The 19,912-nt window shown below is 40.4% G+C and overlaps 1 protein-coding gene across 1 annotated transcript in view; it reads right to left on the bottom strand.

The window, feature by feature from the left end:
• Window positions 1-3,493: 3,493 nt before the first annotated feature.
• The window catches only part of ST8SIA4 (ST8 alpha-N-acetyl-neuraminide alpha-2,8-sialyltransferase 4), a 58,559-nt gene continuing 42,140 nt past the window's right edge, over window positions 3,494-19,912 (bottom strand). Inside the window, exon 5 of the mRNA XM_040579768.1 lies at window positions 3,494-8,292. Coding sequence (XP_040435702.1) covers window positions 8,010-8,292 — 283 coding nt within the window. The 3' untranslated portion in view covers window positions 3,494-8,009. The remainder of the gene's footprint in view (window positions 8,293-19,912) is intronic.

Genomic DNA, 19,912 nt, shown 5'->3' with positions numbered 1-19,912 from the left:
GGATTCTTTTATGAAACATAAAAATCTGCATTCATCCTCAGATACACAATCCAAAATGCTATCACTTAGTCAAAATACACTATTTTTATATTTATTTTTCTATTGAGCAAATAAAGAGCAGAGAGACTGAAAAATGCTTACATTATATTTAGAAATATCCATACATGTAATTTTGATATTTGGAGTCCTAGCACAGCAGCTTGCCATTCTTGCCTGGAAATGTTTTGGTTTGTAATATTTGCCTGAGCTTTATAGAAGTTGTATTTTGGGCCAGTGTCTGCATTTTCCACTCTGGGATAGAAAGGCAGTCTTCACACTGCCTGTCATAACGGAGAAGTCATGAGATGCCCCTTGGCTTTTCAACAGAGGCTGCTCCTTGGTGCACCGCAGGACACCCTAGTCCATAGAGAAGAAAGGGGACAAAAAATCCCATCTAATTCTAGACTGTAATTTTAATAGCAACAAAGTGAAGGCTGTGGTTTTATTCTGAGTTCTTGATGTGCAGGTAATATCTGACATGTCTATAGACCTGTTTTTTCTCTTTCTTTCAAAAGACTAAATCCCATTTTATTTTAAAGACACTCTGTGCTGAACAGAATCAGCTCCACTATTTCCACTCAAATTATGGCAATGTAAAATGAGTGGAAAAAGGTGAGAATACCCAGAGTATGTATACAACAGTCTAGAGAACATGAAATGACCGTGAGGACACTAAGGCTGACCTGTAATCAGCCTTTTAACGGGAGGTGTTTCCTGTGCTCTAAAACAATGGAAGAGCATTGAGATTCAGGCAATGATGTCTCCTTTAGGGTGGACCATTCTCGTTCCATCTTTCTCACTGCACTTCCCTTGGAATACATTTTAGTCTACAGAAAAAGAAGTATTTTTCTTTGAGACCACAGCCTCACTACTGTGCTGACTAGCTACCTGTGCAGTTTGGCTGGCCCTGTTATCACCTGAGTGCCATAAAGGGACAACTAAATTACACTACCTCTGGCAGTACTCCTTTGAGAAGCAGTCTGTCATATTGTTGATCAGGTTTCTTAATGCTTAGAAGCAGCACTCGAATCATATCAAATATCTTTAAAGTTTTGCAATAAGAAATGGTGAAATAATCTCCTTGATTTATACATGTACTTATTTTGGGGCATAAAAATCAAACAGAAGGTAAGAAGGCATAAATAATAGAATACATAAAGGTGGGCTCACAAGGCTGCTTGTAAAGGCTGCAGGAGAAAGCACAGCTGAATATTGCTGCTGTAAGCAGATCTTCCTTACAGTGCAAGAATTTTTCATGGCACAGTTACTGATTATCAATGATATTCTTATATGCTGTAGTAAGTAATCAAAAGACAGTGCTTTCCCAATAAAAATGGATGGCAATTTAAAATAATCTAATTGATACTACATAGGTATAAGTAGGATTCAGCAAAATATGGTCTCTTGTGCATTGCCATGAAAAAAGAACACAGCTCAGCAAAATATGGACTGCCACAGCATTTCCAAATACACGTGTTTCAACAGTGTGTGAAGACTGAATGTACAACTATCAAATAAAAACATCAAATTCATTAGGGGAAAGGTTGGTGATTTTTTATAGTTTCTATCATCAGGGTGGAGTTGTGTACTTGTTTTTGCAGTATTGGCTGGTAAAGGTTTAGAAAGCTGTTATTGATTGAAACATGATACTGATTAATAGGCATTAAAGCATAGTGTAAGTTTTTTGCATTATTATGTATGATCTAATATTTCATTTTTATTTTTTTTTTAATTCTGAAGTGTATACAGAAACTAATGCTGGCCCTCACCGGGTAAGTTTTGCAATATTGTATCAAACGGGCATTACAAGCAGCTCCCGATCCCGTCCGGGGCTGCTCCTGCCCAGGCCGAGGGACGCGGGTGGCGTCACCCCGCTGGCAGGGCAGCCAGGAGTGGCGCCGAGTGACATAGCGGTGACACACCGGGCACACACACCCCGGGGGCACACACACACACTGGGGGCACACACACACAAACCCCCACACCCCCACACCCCGGGGGTGCGCATCCCCCCCCCCAACCCCGGGGGCACCCCCCTCACCCCGGGGGCACACCCACCCCCACCCCCACACCCCGGGGGTGCACACACAGGGCACCCCCCCACACCCCCCCGCACGGAGGGCAGCGCCCCCGGCCCTGCCCCAGCCTGCAGGGGCTCACACGCACACGCGCACACGCACACACACACACGCACCCCCTCCCCCAACGGGCTGGGACCCGCCGTCCTGCTCCAGGCACCGGCCTGAGCCCCTCGCCTGCCTCGCTCGCGCCGGGGACCCCCAGCAGCCGGCGTGGGGACACGCGCCGCTCCTGCCCCACGGCCGCGGGTTAAAGCCCCCGCCGGCTCCAGCCACGGGCACCGGATCACGGAGCCCTTCAGGCTGCAGAAGACCTTGAAGACCAAGTCCAGCTGCCAACCTGCCAAGGCCACCCCTCAGCGTCCCGAAGCGCCACACGTGCGCTCTTAAAACCTCCAGGTGTGGTGACGCGGCCCCTTCCCTGGGCAGCCTGGTCCGGGGCTTGACAACCCTTCAGCAAGGCAGTATTTCCTCATCCGACCCAAACCTCCCGTGGGCAACTTGTCCTGTCACTTGTACACCCCCCACCCCCCCCAGCCCTGCTGCAGGTGCTCGCAGCGGGTGACTGGGCGCCCCGGCCTGTTCCAGCACCCGCCAGGGCCAGGGCTGCCCACGGCCCGGGCTGAGCCCAGCAGCCGGCACCCGCTGCCCCGGCGCCAGGCCCGCCGCTGGCACCGAGGCCTCGCAGCGCCACACGCGCGGGACAGAAAGGTGAAGCAGAGAGGTGGCTGAGAAAAGATTTAATGGGGCGTTAGGAGAGACTGCGGCCATGGGGCGCAGGGCTCAGCCAGGCAAGCGTACTGACCTGCCACAACTTACACACGACCAGCCCCTTTTCTGTCTGTTCCTCTCTTCTTCCTCCCCTGCACATTGCCTGTCAGTTTGCACATTCCCACCCACTCCCCGTCACCATCCTGGACCCTCAGGTGAGCATCCTCATCAGTTCAAAGTCCCCTTGGCCTGCAGTTTCTTGATAGGTGTTCAGTTACCGTGACTAACAAGGCTGGCTTCCTGTCTTTGCCTCCATTATTATTTGCCTGTCAGGCTTGTGTCTCTGTATACTTTATTGCTTCCCCCTTTTCCTTAGTACCCCATTTGAATAAACACACCTGCACTCCACATACCCTCACCAGTTTAGTGCGACCAATCAGTTTTGGTTCTTACCGCTGCCTCCCTTATAATTTGTCAGTCAGGTTTGTGTCTTTGTGTTCTTGTTTATGGCTTCCTCCTTTTTTTGATATCCCCTTTTGTGTTGAGGAAGTCCTTGACCGGACACCTTAAAGAGGCAGACACTCCCCTTCCAGATATCCTTACAACTAGCACACAATTGAAAAATATTATCATAACTGTGTTATAAAGGAATATGGAACAGAATATAGCAGAAAAAACGAAAAAAAGTTCTTTATTTTACACTTATACAAATAAGAAACAATCCCCATAGCTGTACTTGAAATAATATTAACAGTGTCAAACATGACAATCCCGACAGAATACATATCAATACTTTAAACCACAGAAATTGTATTACATATGCTCAGTAGCAATAGTACTGTGCAGGAATGAAGCTTTCTGTAAACGCTCTTTGTTTTATCTACATTTAGAACAATTGTGCTTTACCCTACACAAAGTAACAGTGCTCTTAAAAATAAATAATGTGCAATTTCAGAGTTATATCCTGAAATATGCTAATCTAGATCCCCATCTGAATCCTGGACATACCTCTCCCAGGAAAGTCACTGTAAAGAGTGCTCAGCACTTTGCTGGATCAAACACTAAAAAAGTTACTGAATGCACACCTGCTTTTCTTCAAATTGCAGTCAATTAGGTAAAAGGTGCTGACCTCAAGCACAGGTTGCTTATATTGTTTAACAAAAGAATTGTACAGTCTTCTTTACACATCAGATTGTGTAAACCAGACAAGGTTTGAAAGGTTCAGTAGATCTTGTACCTGGAGAGTAGCTCAGAGCTGTGGGAGAAAACTGTCCCCAAAGCTGAAAACTTAACAATCAAATATATTTATCTATTATTTTTATGAAATATGAAGGACTCTCTGCTTCAGAAACATTAACATGTACATTAATAAACAGTTTACAATAAAATTATTGAATGAAATCAAGTTGTTCAATGTAAAGCTGCCATAAGATTCAGAAAAATACACACTGCTGTCTTTCCCAGTTCTTATTTTTAACATACATTTAGGAACCATAGCCGGCAATTGATATGACTGATATGAGGATAAATTTGAGAAATGCTAAACTGATGGCCATTCCTCAGTTGTTCCTCACCAGGGCAGATATCATTACAATATCAGGGATCCTTTTTCTTTTTATGCAATCTACTTCACATTAGTTGTTGATAGTGTTGGATGATAAAAGTGGTAAGTATAATAAAACCTGTTTGTCTGACCTATGCCGTAGGCAGGACAGGAGGTATGAATGTACATAAAACAACAGAAATCATCCAAGGCAGCTACGGAGGCTTGAGCTGTTGACTCCTGCCCAGTGAAGACCACGAGGTGAAATTTATTCCACTATAAAATTCCTATACAGCAACTATGACTTTGGTGCTATGCCCCCAGTCACCTTTAGGGAAAAAGATGGGTTTTTTTAATTCAGTCGCTAGGGTGCCTCAATGGAAACGCACAAAGAGCCCCAAGGTAATACAGAGCCAGGAGGCAGAAAGGAAAGGTAAGTCAGGGTGTCTGCAGTAAGTCCACTGCTATAGCTTCCCAGCAGTGAGAGGGCTAACAACGAAGGCCATGTAGACTAACAGGAAAACCTCTGGGTATGTCCCACCTCAGATCACCCTAAAGTAACCAGCAACTCAAAACAGACATAAGCTTTAGGGCACACAGATACTACAGAAGAGCAACAGAGTAAAATGACTCCTAGTGCTTGTGAAAACCTGTAGTGTCAAACACTACAACTGCTACTTGCCTCAGAGGATGGTTTAAAACCTACCACTCGCTACTACATCACAGTTCAGTTCAGAATAAGGCTGAGGCAGGTGAGGCGGTAGATGGGTTAGTGAGGAATCCTGACCATAAAAAGCCATGAGACCATGGCTCATGGTGCCAGTATGCAGTACTGAAAGCAGAAAGCCTGCAGGAGATGAGGTTAAGGCCCAGTTTTGAGAAGGTATTGTCAAACACTGTTGTCATGGAAGTAGGTGCTACTGTCATGTTTTATGCCAAAGGAAGTCAGACAAACCTTGCCCTGCATCACTCTGTTCTGTCAGATTTCACAATATGGTAAAAATTTGGACTCCATGGCTTGCGTACTAAAGCTAACTTCACTTGCAGAGAATCAAATGTGAAGCTTGCAAAAGAAGCTCAGGCAAATTTTTCTTCATCTGCTGACTTCTAAACACAAACTTTCTCATCTATTTTCCTATTTACATCTCATTATTTTAACTTTTTCAATTACACAAGTAATTTTTTTTGTTTACTACAGCAAAGAGTGTCTCTGTCTATTTTGCTCTAAGTGAAATAATCAATTGGTATATTAAAACCTTCCTTGAAGTGAAAAAAATCATCTGTCAGTTAACATTTTAGTCTACTTGAATTCCCTTTTTGTTGATGGCCTGACACTAAATGGATGAAAAGACATTCCCAGAAGAAAAGATAAAGCTAAACAAATGCTTCTCTGAGCTTCTGTGAGACTGGCAACTGTGAATTCTTTATCTCAACAGACATTCTGTTAACGTATATGAAATAAGTTTTAAAAGATCAACAGCAGCAAAACCCTGACAAAAAAGAATAGGAATATGCCCACCTTTCATCAAGGAAATAACCTTGTATTAAACTGCAAGTTCACACAGCATACATATAACACCCTCTGGCTTAGCAACAACAAAATAAATACATACCAGTCTGTACTGCTGTTTAGTTCCTTGTGATTCCTTGGTTTCAGTGGTGATCATGTTAGGACCACATCCCACACCTTGGCATAAAGCCAAAGTAAACTGTACCAGGCAGGAGAGAGTGGTGAATAAGGGAAGACAGCAGTGTCTTAGATATACCAGAATGACTTTCTATTTCTCATTAAGTTTTGGCAAAACTGTCTGCAAGGCAGTGATTTAGCTACTAAATTTGCATAATCACAGACGAAATACATGTGAACTTAAGAGGAAAAATTGGTAATAAATGGCACTTTGAGCTAGTAAATGTTTGAGTGCTGTGCTACATATGAAATTGCTTAAGTTAGTTCAGAATTCAATAGAAACACTAAATACCATATTCAGAGATGAGGACCTAACGTAGAGCTGAAAACATAACACAAAAATACCAATATATTGTATCTGCATGCTTCCTCCTTAGCCTAGCCTGGCAGGAAAATGATGGAACTATGGTAGTGCTGTTCTTCATTCACTTGCTCCAACAGCACTAGAACATACCATGTGCAGACAGGTTTTGTGTCTTTGTATACGCTGCATTGACAGTCCACCCTCTCCTACCTTCCAGTAATTTCTTGTTCTCTTTTCTGAAAAAAGAGAGTGAAAGAATTCTTGATTTTATGGATAAACAAGAATGATGCTTAGAGAAATCACTGTGAGACAATGCAGATCTGTTATTTCCATCAATTACGCATCAGCTGATACAAAAGAGGTATATTAGAGAGATATCATCCAACACCATTAGAAATTTAAGTTTTAAAAGAACTGTTTGATCTACAGTTATTTTATTTTCCATTTAATTGGCTAGGTCTTTTCTTTTTTTTCTTTTTCTTTAGATGTGTTCCAATGTCACCTGAGCTCTTTTAGACTTTGTGTTTTCCTTTCAATCAGGAATAAAAATTGTATCTATATATATTTGAATGTATGAAAGTTTCTTTACTCCTGCAGATTTTTCTGAAGAATTAAATTCTATATGCAAAGTCAGTAAAGAAGTTTTGTTTTGAGATGCTTAATTCAAAGATTTAAATAACATAAAGAATATGTTCCCTTCAGCAGCAAAGAAACATCATACTAAATCTACACCATTTCTTCAAGGGAAGGAAAAAATGTGTGCAAGAGTAATCTTTGGTACCAAAAATAAGGGCACCTTCTTGTATGTCTTCAAATCTGAACTCTATAGAAAAAAAAAATAATTCTTCAAAAATGCATCAAAATGATGTCTGAGTGGTTCCATGTAGTGGTATTAACAGTGGTAGCTAGAAAAATGATTGGGTCATTAAGGGTTGTGTGACAGCAGGACACAACACAATAATAATTGATGAAATATTTGATGTTTCCCTTCACCCTCCCACCCTTATGATTTTTTTTCCTAAGACAATTCCATAAGATATACACTATTAATTACTCGTAACATCCTCAAAATCCTTTAAGGGCTCCAATACTTAAAAGCAACAAAACCCAACGAACAGCAATAAGAAAAACAGCAACAAAAGCTGAGGTTATAATACAAGATCAGAAACGGTCCTCTGACTGAAGGCATTTACTGATTTGTTTGATCTTATGGACTTCACTTTCTCTACTCAATTGCATCATGACCTTTTCTGCCAAAGCCTGGTTTATTTGCTCAAGAAAACGTTCCATCCACTGGGGACTTCTGTGGGCTGTCAGACCACATTGGCAAGTCAGCAGTAAGCAGGCTGTATTTTTCTTCTTTAATTCATGATGAATGTGTCACTGGATCCTGTAAACACTACTGAGTATACATTCAAGCTTTGTTCTTAGTGAAAGTGGCACTTACTTGAACCCTTGCAGTCAAGATCTCTTAGTTATATAGCACTTTACAGGTATAATAGCTGGTTATGTACTTCTAATAAAATTCCTTTTTCCGATGGCTTAGTGGGTATCGAAACATATCCTCACTGGGATCCCATTGCCATTCCACAACATCTTTATGATGAAGTGTGTGTTCTGTACTTCTTATTGTACTTTACATGTGCTTTATTGCTGTACGCATTTCCCTGTTGTTAGTTTAAGTGCTCCCCTGTTATGTAATACATACAACGTTTTAAACTCTAATGGCATCCTATGAGGACTGGCATTAGAAAAGTACCGATACTTCAGATCATCATAATAATGATACTTCACTGGCTTTCCATGTAAATCCTTTGGGAATGGCCAAAATCCATACAGGTGAATTTCATCACAAAATCTGGTGGCAAGTGTATACATAAGGAGACCAGTGCTGGGTCGTTTAATGTGAACCTTGTTTGTCAGCCAATAGCTGCAAAGAAAGAAAAAATACATTAAGAAACTCTCATACAAGTTCATGCAAATAAATCCTGAAACTTAATTTTATCTATTATGCCATTCATTTTAACACTATAAAAAAGGAAAATTTCCTTCTTCCTTCTAAACTGAGATAATAAATTATGTTTAAATACAGTAAAAAATATAAACTGTTTTAACACACCTTTATTCCACCTAGAAGAAAAGTGAAACACACACAGTACTGAAGAAAAGCTGGCCAACTAACGTTCTTAGATCAGGCTTTAACCCTAACAAGAAGTCACGATGCCTGCTAATGCTAGAAAACTGCAGTTAACCTCCTCAGCCAGATCACGGAACAGACTTCTGCCATAAACTTTGACCTCTTGCAGTATCCAATTCACCTCAAGTCAGCCCTGCACTGAATACTTGATTGGCCTAGTGATTACTTCACAGATTGCTTGTCTAAAGAGAAAGTAAATAGAAGTAATAAACATAACACATTAAGAATGTAATTTTCAGAAGTAAACAGAAGTGAAGATTTAATTACTTTGCTTGTGATTAAGTACTTAAAGCTTCCTGGTTGCTAACATCAGTCTCCACACAAGCAAAATCTTATGTTAATAATTTTAGAAAGGTTTTCCTTTGTACTCAACAGTTCACAAATCCAACTGAAGCTATGGGACAGTTTTCCTGAATCAGCTGGGTTTAGAAGCTGCAGAGGTTTTTTTCAAAGAGGCAAATGGTGGATAGGTGCAGAAGGAACATGGGAACTGAATTCCAGCACATAGCTCACATTGGTACCTTCAAAATCTGCCGACAACATTGTTTTGCATAGTCATTCCTTAAAATCAAAATTTCATTAAAACGGTGTGAGCCTGTTACTGGTAAAACACTTCTGCCAAGCCTGATTCAATGGAAAGATTGTTAGTACTTTATAGAAATAAAAAGGGGTATTTAGAAACTTAAACCTAGTCTTTCTACTGGTCAGACTGGGGGAAGAGGTGGCTGGCAAGTAAGGGAGGTAAGCAAATCATTACATAGCGTTACCACACAAACCCAAATCACTGCACTGTACTACTATATTCTTTGTCCGTGATAGTCTGTGAACTGTTTCTACCATAGCCTAGACATGAAGTCAAGGCAGATAAGCCTCATCAGATCAGAGTTAGCCTTATGTTAAACAGAGTTACAACAAAACAGATTTCTTCAATGGCATTTAGTGGTGTACCAGAAGGAAAACCCCACCCCTCACTATGAGGCAGGATAGCAAACCCACGTCTTTTAATTAAAACTTAAAACGTCTTAAAAGCGTCAGATGCTGTGCAACATTAAACATGAGCATCCCATTGAAACTGGCCTTTTCAGTTTGTCTTGGTTTCAGCTGGGAGAGAGTTAATTTTCTTCTTAGTAGCTAGTGCAGTGCTGTGTTTTGGCTCTGATGTGAGAACAGTGTTGGTAGGACACTGATGGTTTTAGTTGTTGCTGGGTGATGTTTATACCAAACTAAGGACTTTTCAGTTCCTTGGGCCCTGCCAGCAAGAGGGCTGGGGGGGCACAGAAAATTGGGAGGAGACGCAGCCAGGACAGGTGACCCAAGCTAGCCAAAGAGGTATTCCATACCATATGACATCATGCTGAATATATAAACTGGGGGAAGAAGGGGGAAGGGGGGAGACATTTGGAATTATGGCATTTGTCTTCCCAAATAGCCATTATGCGTGATGGAGCCCTGTTCCCTGGAGATGGCTGAGCACCTGCCTGCCCATGGGAAGCAGTGAATGAATTCATTGTTCTGCTTTGCTTGCATGCGCAGCTTTTGCTTTACCCTTTTTTCCCCACCTTTCCATTTTGTTATTGTTATTATTGTTAGTATATTATTATTGTTATTATTGTTGGTCTTTACCTCTTTATTCTGTTTAAATTATTAAATTGTACTTATCTCAACCCTTGAGTTTTACATTCCTTTCCAATTCTCCTCCCCATCCCTCTGAATGAGGGGGAGTGAGCAACTGGCTGCGTGGTGCTGGGTTGCTGGCTAGGGTTAAACCATGACACAGTTTCACTCCTTGCCAAAACTACAGGGCCTAAAGGCTCATGTTTTTGAATCACAGATATATGCATGTGAAAGATTTTTTTTTTTTTTTTTTTTTTTTGCATTGTACTCAGTTTCCTTTTTGAAAGCTGAAGGACTCTGCAAACAGGAAGGAGTTCTAGGCTGGGTGATTGCTTCTCCAAAGCCAACCAAGGGAATGACTCAGATTTTTGTTTGGCTGTAAAAATAGCATGGTAAAAAGCATATTTAAGAAGCAAATGCAATCAGGAATGGTTACATGTACAAATGGCAAACGTATTTCATATAACTTTTTCATTGTTTTCATAAACCTGAGTTTTCAGACAGAGGTTTCTGAGATAAGTTTCTAAGTAGTCTGCTTCCTACTCTGAGAAACTACAACATTTTAAAACAAGACAAGCCAAAGGAGAGACTCCAATTCCAGAATTTTTTTTTTTAAATGTTTGCTTATAGAGAAGTTACTGAAGAAACAAACCTGACCACTTTTAGTACTTCATATCATAGATACAGCAAAACAGATTAAACGTGAAAGCTAATTATTTTTTTCTAGAAACTGGTATTTGTCTCTTCAAAAGTTGGTACTGGCTATAATCACACGCAGTCAGTCATCTACATGAGTGTCTCTAGCCAAACAGCAACCAAACCTAATGCATCTGGTACTACAGGGACAGGACACAACTACCATCCCAGCTGAATTTTATCATTCTGGGGATAGGATGATCACAGCACAGAATGAAATGAATAGTAAATAAGCAGCTCTAAAATATCTGAAAAGGACACTACATCTTCTTACGTAAGAGTTTCTATAGAAGATTAAGTATGTAATGAACGAGCAAGATGTAATGAAGAGTCTCACAATTTCAGAACATAAACACAAATCTTTTCTTCTGCTTGTCATACTCAGATATCACACAAAACAGAAGTTTAACTGTTTGGTTTCTCTTAAAGATGAAAAAAATATCCAAGTTCTGTACTCAAAATATAGTATTTGCTGTGCTTCCTATAAAATTTTTGCGACTTGGGATCAATTCTATTTCAGATGAAAAAACACAAGTAATGCAATGAATGAAACAGTTAAGACACATTCAGTGCTCCAGGCTGAAGCTTCCTGCACACCATCTGATCTCTGCAAATCTCTGGCTCCTAGCCTCTGATTGAATTGATAGTCCTCTTTGTGTGGTGTAACAAGTCTTTGTGATTTGGGCTAAAACACATACATTATCTTCTTAATCACTCAAGTAGCTACTCTAATATGAAACTTAGCTAAGGCTGATTTTTAGATAGACTGATGCTGTAAATGTTGCAACCAATGACCATTTTTGCACCTGCTTTCAGTTTCTGAAGTTTTGTTATAGCTTCAGTTTTAAGCCTAAAGATACCATTCTTACCTGTTTGTCTGGGATGCGCTCATTTTCTGTCTAAGATTACAATGTGAGGGAAGCAACTTCACAGACATCTAAAAGGGAATCTCTGGTTTCTTGTAACTAATCTCTAGATCTTCACCCATACGAATTCCTGATTTTCAGACTGGATAGAGAAGTAACTTTAACTGACAAAGGAATAGGTGCATCTTGCCATGTTAGAAAATGAAGTCTGCTACTTAATAAGCATGACTATTAAGCCCTTAAGTGGAAGGCCGTGGCCACACAGTGGACCAGTACAGTGCTTCAGTCGCTTGTTCTCTTGGTAGCAGTGCTAAACCAACTCTTGTGGGGCCATGCTGCGAAACAGACCACTGGATTTACCCAATGTGCCAATGTTAACACAATTCATTTCCGTAACGTTGGTAACTTGAAGTTGCATGGCTTGAAATCTCACTTCATATTACTTTTAATTACATGACTGATGGTAACTTAGTGAAGACACTGGTAATATATTATTACCTTCAGCTTAATACTCAGAAGGCAAAAATCCTCCAGTGGTAAGGAAAAAATTCATCACTAAACATGAAAAAAACCCATGCAAAACCAGAGTATGTTGAACTATCTGAAATGAAAGGAAGGCCAGTACAGTACTTAGTTAATGTAGACAGGTTCATGTATGCAATTTTTATAAAATTACATTTAATTCTCAGGTTTGTAACAGGTAACCAAAACCAGCACAATGCACTGTAAGACTAAAAGACACCCTGCTGATAGCAAGGGGCCACTAAAACTCTCTCTTTCATGAAAAGAAGGTATGCTCAAGCAGGTACTGGTTCTTCTAACGATGCCCTTCTGCTCCTACTCCTTTCTTCTGATATCATCCTGTCTATTTTCACGTCAGCTCCTCATCCCAAATCCAAGCATTTTTGTCCCCAAAACCTTTTTACCTGCCTCAGACATATTATGTAGTAAGTCATGGCCACACACCTTAGACCTTCTCTTTCACCCAGTCCAATATAGATCTCTTTTCCACAATCCTTTCTTTTTTTACTGGGCGTACACACTTCAAAGATATTTCACGTGAGTTTAGAATTTGGAACAGTGCATGTTTCACCGTAAGTTACATATAAAAGTGAAAATAATCAAAGACATATTTCAGTATTTCTGTTAAGACTGGAGATAAGTACTGTTCATAATGGATTTGTGCCAGTGTTATTTTAATACTTTTTGATGTTTTAGGCATAAAGAAAATGTTTTTTTCCTTCCTTTTTAATGGTATTATCTTACTGAAATGTAAGGCTTACAGGTAGTTCCACAGCATAAGTAAAGAGACTTGAATGTTTTAATATTCTGTATGTATAAATGCAATTGTCTTTATCTCTACCAAGATAATAATAAAAACTAGGGTAAAAGAGAAAGACTTTTGTTAGATAAAATAAATTTTAAATTGAGACATGGGTATAAAAACTATACAACTCAGTGGTGAGTTTTATGAGAATCACAGGATCATTCAGGTTTAAAGGGACATCAGCAGATCTGTAGCCCAACCTCCTTCTCAGAGCAGGTTCCCTCAGCCACTGCTGACAGGGCCCACACTGCAACCCAGCTACCTCTGCAGCCCCCAGATCAACTTGCTGCAGCTGGCCATGACCCTTCCTGTACCGGGGGGGCCAAAACAGGGCACAGTACTCCAGATGTGGTCTAACAACTGCTGAGTAAAGGGGGTGGCAGGAGTGCTGCGGAAATCCCTTTCCTCACTTGACCGGCTATGCTTTTGTCAATACAGCTCCAGATATTTTTGGCCTTTTGCTACCAAGGAGCACTGATGGCTTGTGCTTTTGCTGCGTGCCAAGATGCCCAGGTTCCTTCCAACAGAGCTGACCCCAGCTCCTTAGTCAGCCCCCAGCCTGCACTGCTGCAAGGGTCAACCCTTCCCAGGTGTGGGACTCCACATGTGTCCTTGCTGAATTACATCAGGCTCCTGTCGGCCTATGCATCCACCCAACCATCCAGCTAGACTATGACCCCTCTAGCTGTCCAGTCATCCAGATGACAACAACCCAACCTGGATGCAAGAATACTGTAGGAGACAGTGCTGAAAGCCTTGCTACCGCCGAGGTGTATGCCACGCTGTGCTCTCTCCTCACAAAGTGTTAGGATGTTTATAAAATGCTCAGTTATTTTACCAGCTAAATTTAGTAGAAGTGTACAACTGTCTCTTCACAAAGCAAGTCCATTTTAAAAGAAGCTTATCTTTGGCAGGTAAAATCGTGTTCTGTTCCTATTCACACCGACAACAAATTCTAATTGCTACTGTTAGAAACAAAAAGATTGTAACATTTTCTGGTGGAAGCTAATTTTTGTACCACTACAAGCAAGCTAAAACCCATGACGTCTTTGTAAAATATTTCAGTTTCCTACTATCTAGGAGAAAAACTGGTTTGAAAACTATCATCAGTAGCCACTAGTAGTTCTCCATCAACAGAAAGCTGCACACACCACAGGTGGAAAGTAGAGAGTAAGAGTGAAAATACAAAATAAGCCTACGGATTTGAGATGGGGGAAGATACAATCTAACGATCAGGAAGTCTAAGTTATGCAGAAAATTGCCTGCAAAGGCTGGCAAAAACTCTTCAGCTGGTACCTCTTCAGAGATGCATGTGGAGGTTAGAACTGTTTGCAAACTGCAAATGAGTCAACAGGGCAAACTACAGATACCTTTATTGTAACATGTTTCTAATCTGAGGTATTTGCATGCAAGTTCTTGCCATCCCAGGAGCTGCAAGAAGGCTTTCCACTCCAAGTCAATTGATGGAGAAACTGGAAAAGTTCTTTGCCAGGAACCTCCAGTCCCACACTTGCTGTACCTCCATCAGAATCAATGGCATGACATTGGGAGACTAAGAATTAAAGAGTTTGTTTCTGTTGATGGCAACTAACTCTCAGTCTACTTGAGCTTTCTACATATACATCTAAGTATATTTCTGGTGGGATTTTTTAACATTTTATTGTGTCTTTCAGTCCTCACAGGTGTTCATCTTTTCTTAACATCTCCTGACCTCAAACTATTTAAGTCAACCTTGCATGAAAGAAATCTGAAATAAAGTGAAACCAAATGAAGAACAGAGTGTGAGCAGAATATAATATAAAACATTCCTTCTTTCATCAGGAGTAACCTTCTAGCAAAACGACTGCTCCCAGTCACTAGTAAAACACTTCAATAGTTACAACAGATTCTTTCAGGGTTCTGAAACAGTTACAATGCAGTACAAGTTATGAATCAGGTGTACTGTACATTGGTCTTAAGGCCACTATCAGCAGTAAATTGATGTGATTTGTAAAGATCTAGAAAAATTAAAGAAACTAAGAAGGTATTTTTCTACTCATACTCCTATCCTTCAATACTTGAAAACTGTACAAAAAGCAATTAAAGATGTAAAAGTCTGCTCTGATGAATATGAGATATACCAACTTTATGCATCCACAATCACAGTTAAAAGATTGCTTTGATATTTACATTTGTCTTACCGTTTACAAAAACTCAGTATTTTGGCCTTTAAAAAAATACTGAACCTGTTCCTCCCAGGTCAAAATATCACCTATGGTTTAACCTACAATCAAAATAACAAGACTTTCACCTATATCTAGCAGGAAACCTTTACATTTATAAAATTTGAACGTACTATCAACATGATTGCAGAAGAAATGTTAATTGAATAGAAAGTTGCTACCAGATAATGACTTCTTGCAGCTGAACTGACAAAAATTAAATTAAAATAAACATATAAAAACATAGACATCTGTTTTTAAAATAGTTGATGTTAAAATGATCGTCTGACAGGACTCTATTACAATGACTAACGCAACAATGGATGCTGATCATTATTACATTAAATGGATACTAGGGAATTCCAGTGACAGTCATCTGCTCTGCTACTGTGGAATAGATGACTTCTGACTAGATTAAAACACGAGATGTGCTTTCCCAAGGCTGTACTCAAAATCTTATGTGTCGTCTCAGACAAGGAAAACCTTCTATGATGAGCTACATTAAAATATCAGATAAAGAAGTTAGGTATGCTAAAATATTTGCTGTATCTACAAATTCCATAGAATTTCCAAGTATAAATGAGATTAGAATCTGGTTGTGTATATTTCAATGGAGTTTTAACTCACATCTCTCAACAGGCCTGACTCTGAAGAAACATGAAGTTATAATCCTGAACAGCTCCAGAAGATTATATACCAAGAACTGAGTGGCAAGCTGATCTCAAAGTAAACCCACCCATATACATTTGCCAGTCACTGAAAATCTGTTCCTTCAACAGCTATTACAAGGCAAGAGTATTTTTTGAAAGAGCTTTCTGTTAAATCTTATATGGTATTTGAAAGGTTGAAGTATTAGCATTAATAAGAAGATAGGGGGAAAAGATTATGAGAACAAAGACAAAACATTTCAATGTTACTCAAGAGTGTGTCAGTGGGAGAAGCTAGAGGATGTATATTGTCTTGACTACATTCAAAAAAATACAGGATAAGACACAGAGTAAAGCAACATTGGCTATCAGAAGAATGAAGTACCTTCTGTATGAGGACAGAGTAAACTCATAGCTTGCAAAAGACAACTAAGAGCGTGTATGCCAGAAAGCTCCAAAATTATGTAGTGTGTAAAGAAAGCAAACAGGGATTTAATAACTACTTTAACAGAAGCACTGTAACATAAAAACTATGGACCTATTGGAGTTATTCAGTGGCAGGTCTAAAATAAACAGATGAAAGTACTTTATTATACAACACACCACTGAACAGTGGAACTACTTGCAACAGGAGGTTTACGATGACAACAGCCAACTGAGTAAGAAGATACAAATCGTTGAAGTTCACAAACACAGCGGTGCAGATGAAGCTCCTTCTCTTGGGTTTGATAAGCAGCTGGCCATGGGAGCATATATCACAGGGTAAACACTTGACATTTCCTCTGTTTCTAACTTTCCTTCTAAGCCTCTGTGCTGTTACCTGGCACACATAAGACCACAGTCTAGACAGGAATCTACTTAAACCAGCCACTTCTACCTTCTCTGAGTCAGCTTCTGCTTTCTCAAGAAGGTGTTAGCTCAAATACCTTACTCAGAGAGAATAAAGAATTTGCTTGTGCTTTTGTGTCTTCAGTGGGATTAATCACATTAACGATATGAACAACCCTTCAACTGGCCCCCTCAATTTATGTAAATGTATTAATTAAACATGCAATATTCATCCTTTTCTTACTGAGATATGCCTTGGGCAGGAGGCTGCACAAGGAATCTAGAGTGTGAAAGTATTAAAGAAGGAACAATAACAGAGTGTGACAGCCAGCACAGAAACACTGTTGAGTATTTGCACTAAGATCTACTTCACAGTTTTCAATGTACAATATTTTGAAATGGCATACACAAAATCCATTGACTTAAAAGGAATAATGTACTTTATGAAGAGCTGAAACACTCCTCAAAATTGTCGTTTGCTTTTTAGCAAACTTAATTCACTACTTCAGTGTTAAGGGTTGTGGGTTTTTTTGTTTGTTTGGGGTTTCCTTCCTTTACCCTGTACATTACACCGTCAAGTAAATTCAAATGCTTGCTTAAAAAGCACATTTCAAGGACCACTCAAAGAGACTGGACTCTGCCTGGCAATATTCCTTAGAAAGAGAAAGAAAAGATCAGTGATACCAGCGGTGAACAGAGTCACATTACATACCTTGCACTACCACAGCTAAATCAAAGCATGGCCAGCAGGCTGTAATTCAGTGTCAGCACTACCACAGAGAATTTTAACCAGTGTAAGCACAGTCCTTACCAGCTATGGCAAAATAATTTAGAATATGTTATAGCTCACTTTCGCCTATCTTAAAATAAAATGGTTCAGTTTCCCTGCTGTAGGAGACTATTCTGCTTTGCACCATTGCTCTAGCATGATCTGCTCCAAAAGCTGCTTTAATAAACTTTTGGAAAATCACCTCAATAGGAAAAAGATCTGCTAAGAATAAAGAAGTATCAAAATATAGCATAACACTGCCCTTCTATTAACAGCGAACTAGGAAACACAACTTGCTAAAGTTAAGACCAGCTAAGCCTATGAACTCTTTTTTCATACATAAAGATTTTGAAGCAAGGAAGCAAGGAGATGGATTGGAGGAAGATAAAAATCACCATCAGATTGGAAATGGCACAAGAATACTTTATGGGTTTTAACTACCTTTGCCTTCACAACTGATTTTCTATTCAGTAAAATAAGACTACCTACCAAACTCTTTCACACACAGAAACATATGTACAGGTGGGAGAAATAAGGCAAAAGCGAGAGTGAAAGTATGGAAAAATGACAGACAAAAGAAAATGTGTAGTGTATAGAAAAAACAGCGTTTCCTAACTGCAAAATGAGAAGACAAGTCATACAAGACAGGTATTTTACTTCACTGAGATGTTTGGTTTCAAGATGCAAGCTAAACTTGTATTTTGACTCGCAATCATGCTGTGCCTGTTTTTGAAGCAGAACTCTGTCCCTCTGCTAATGGAAAAGCTCTGCCCCAAGCAGTGATAATTGCTGGGAAACCATCCTATCCTCTCCGTTCATCTTCTGGGGCTCCTTTCCCTTTCAAAGGTGGCATGAGACAGCACGGCAGCTCCCTGCTGCTGACACATTTCATGGACAGAGTGGTTGATCCAGACCAACTGTGATGGCAGGCTGGTTTCCTAAGCAGAAATTTGGTCTGTGGCATCAGCAGGGTTGATACCAGAGGTCAGACTCCAGCTGAAGGGTGGAGACACAAGCCTACACTGGGACCTCACCTACTACTGCTGGAGCTAAACCTGAGAAATCAGAACCCAAGAGTGTCTGATCTCACCTGGCCCACAGGGGCAGTATTAACAGGCAGAGGCCGGGCAGGGATAAATAAGCAGTCTGCTTTCTACCAGCCATATTTGTTCCTGAAAGAGCCTTTATTTATGTCTTAGAGTAGCTATTCAAGCCTCTGAAAGGCTACTGAAGTAGGCTCTTGACAGTAAACCTTCATAATGGCTTCAGTCAGCAAAGATACACAGCCATAAAATAAATTTGACTCAAGTCCTGCATGGTAACAACAAATCCTCTAATAAATAGAAAATGATAATCTTCCCACTGCATGACTATTAAATATCTATTATATGATGCAAATTGTACAGATTACATTTCAGATATAACAGAAGTTAAGTAATTTTGAATTTTAGTTTCAGTTGAAAAAATACACACCCATGTAATTGGAATAATATGTAAAACAACATAACTACATGTTCATGTTAATCTTGAACTTACATGCTTTGTCAAGCACCTAGGCACTGCATCTACGCATTTCTTTAAACACCTCCAGGGATGGTGATCCCACCACTTCCCTGAGCAGCCTGTTCCACTGCTTCACCATCCTTTCAGTAAAGGATTTTTTCCTAATATCCAATCTACACCTCCCTTGGAATAACTCGAGGCTGTTTCCTCTCATCCTGCTGTTTGTTAACTGGGAGAAGAGACCAATCCCCACCTGCCTGCAGCCTCCTCTCAGGTCGTTGTGGAAATCAGTAAGGTCTCCCCTGAGTATCCTCCAGACTAAACAACCCCAGTTCCCTCAGCTGCTCCTCTTAAGACCTGTGCTCCAGACCCTTCACCAGCTTTGCTGCCCTTCTCTGGACATGCTGCAGCACCTCTACGTCCCTCTTGATGTGAGGGGCCCAAAACTGAGCACAGGATTCGAGGTGTGGCTTCACCAGGGCCACGCACAGGCAATCACTTCCCTGGTCCTGCTGGCCACATTATTTCAGATATGAGCCAGGATGCTACTGGCCTTCTTGGCCACCTGGGCACACTGCGGGCTCATGTTCAGCCAGCTGTCAACAAACACTCAGGTCCTTTTCTGCTCCTTGTCCCTGTCTTCCAGCTCAGGGGGCTGAGTACCCAGAGGGAAGCTGGTTTTGTTATTAAAGACAGAGGCAAAGGAAGCATGAAGTACCTCAGCCTGTTCCTCACCCTTTGTGGTAATGTTCCCCACTGCATCCAATAAAGGTTGACTATTATCCTTGCTCCTCCTTCTGTTTCTTATGTATTTTTAAAAACATATTTTATTATCTTTTATGTCAGTGACAGCCTGAGTTCTAGCTTGACTTTTGTCTCTCTAATCTTCACCCTGCATAACC

This window comes from Falco naumanni, chromosome Z, assembly GCF_017639655.2.
Source record: "Falco naumanni isolate bFalNau1 chromosome Z, bFalNau1.pat, whole genome shotgun sequence".
NCBI classification, from domain to species: Eukaryota; Metazoa; Chordata; class Aves; order Falconiformes; family Falconidae; genus Falco; species Falco naumanni.
This window is presented reverse-complemented; position numbering and strand designations above follow the sequence as displayed.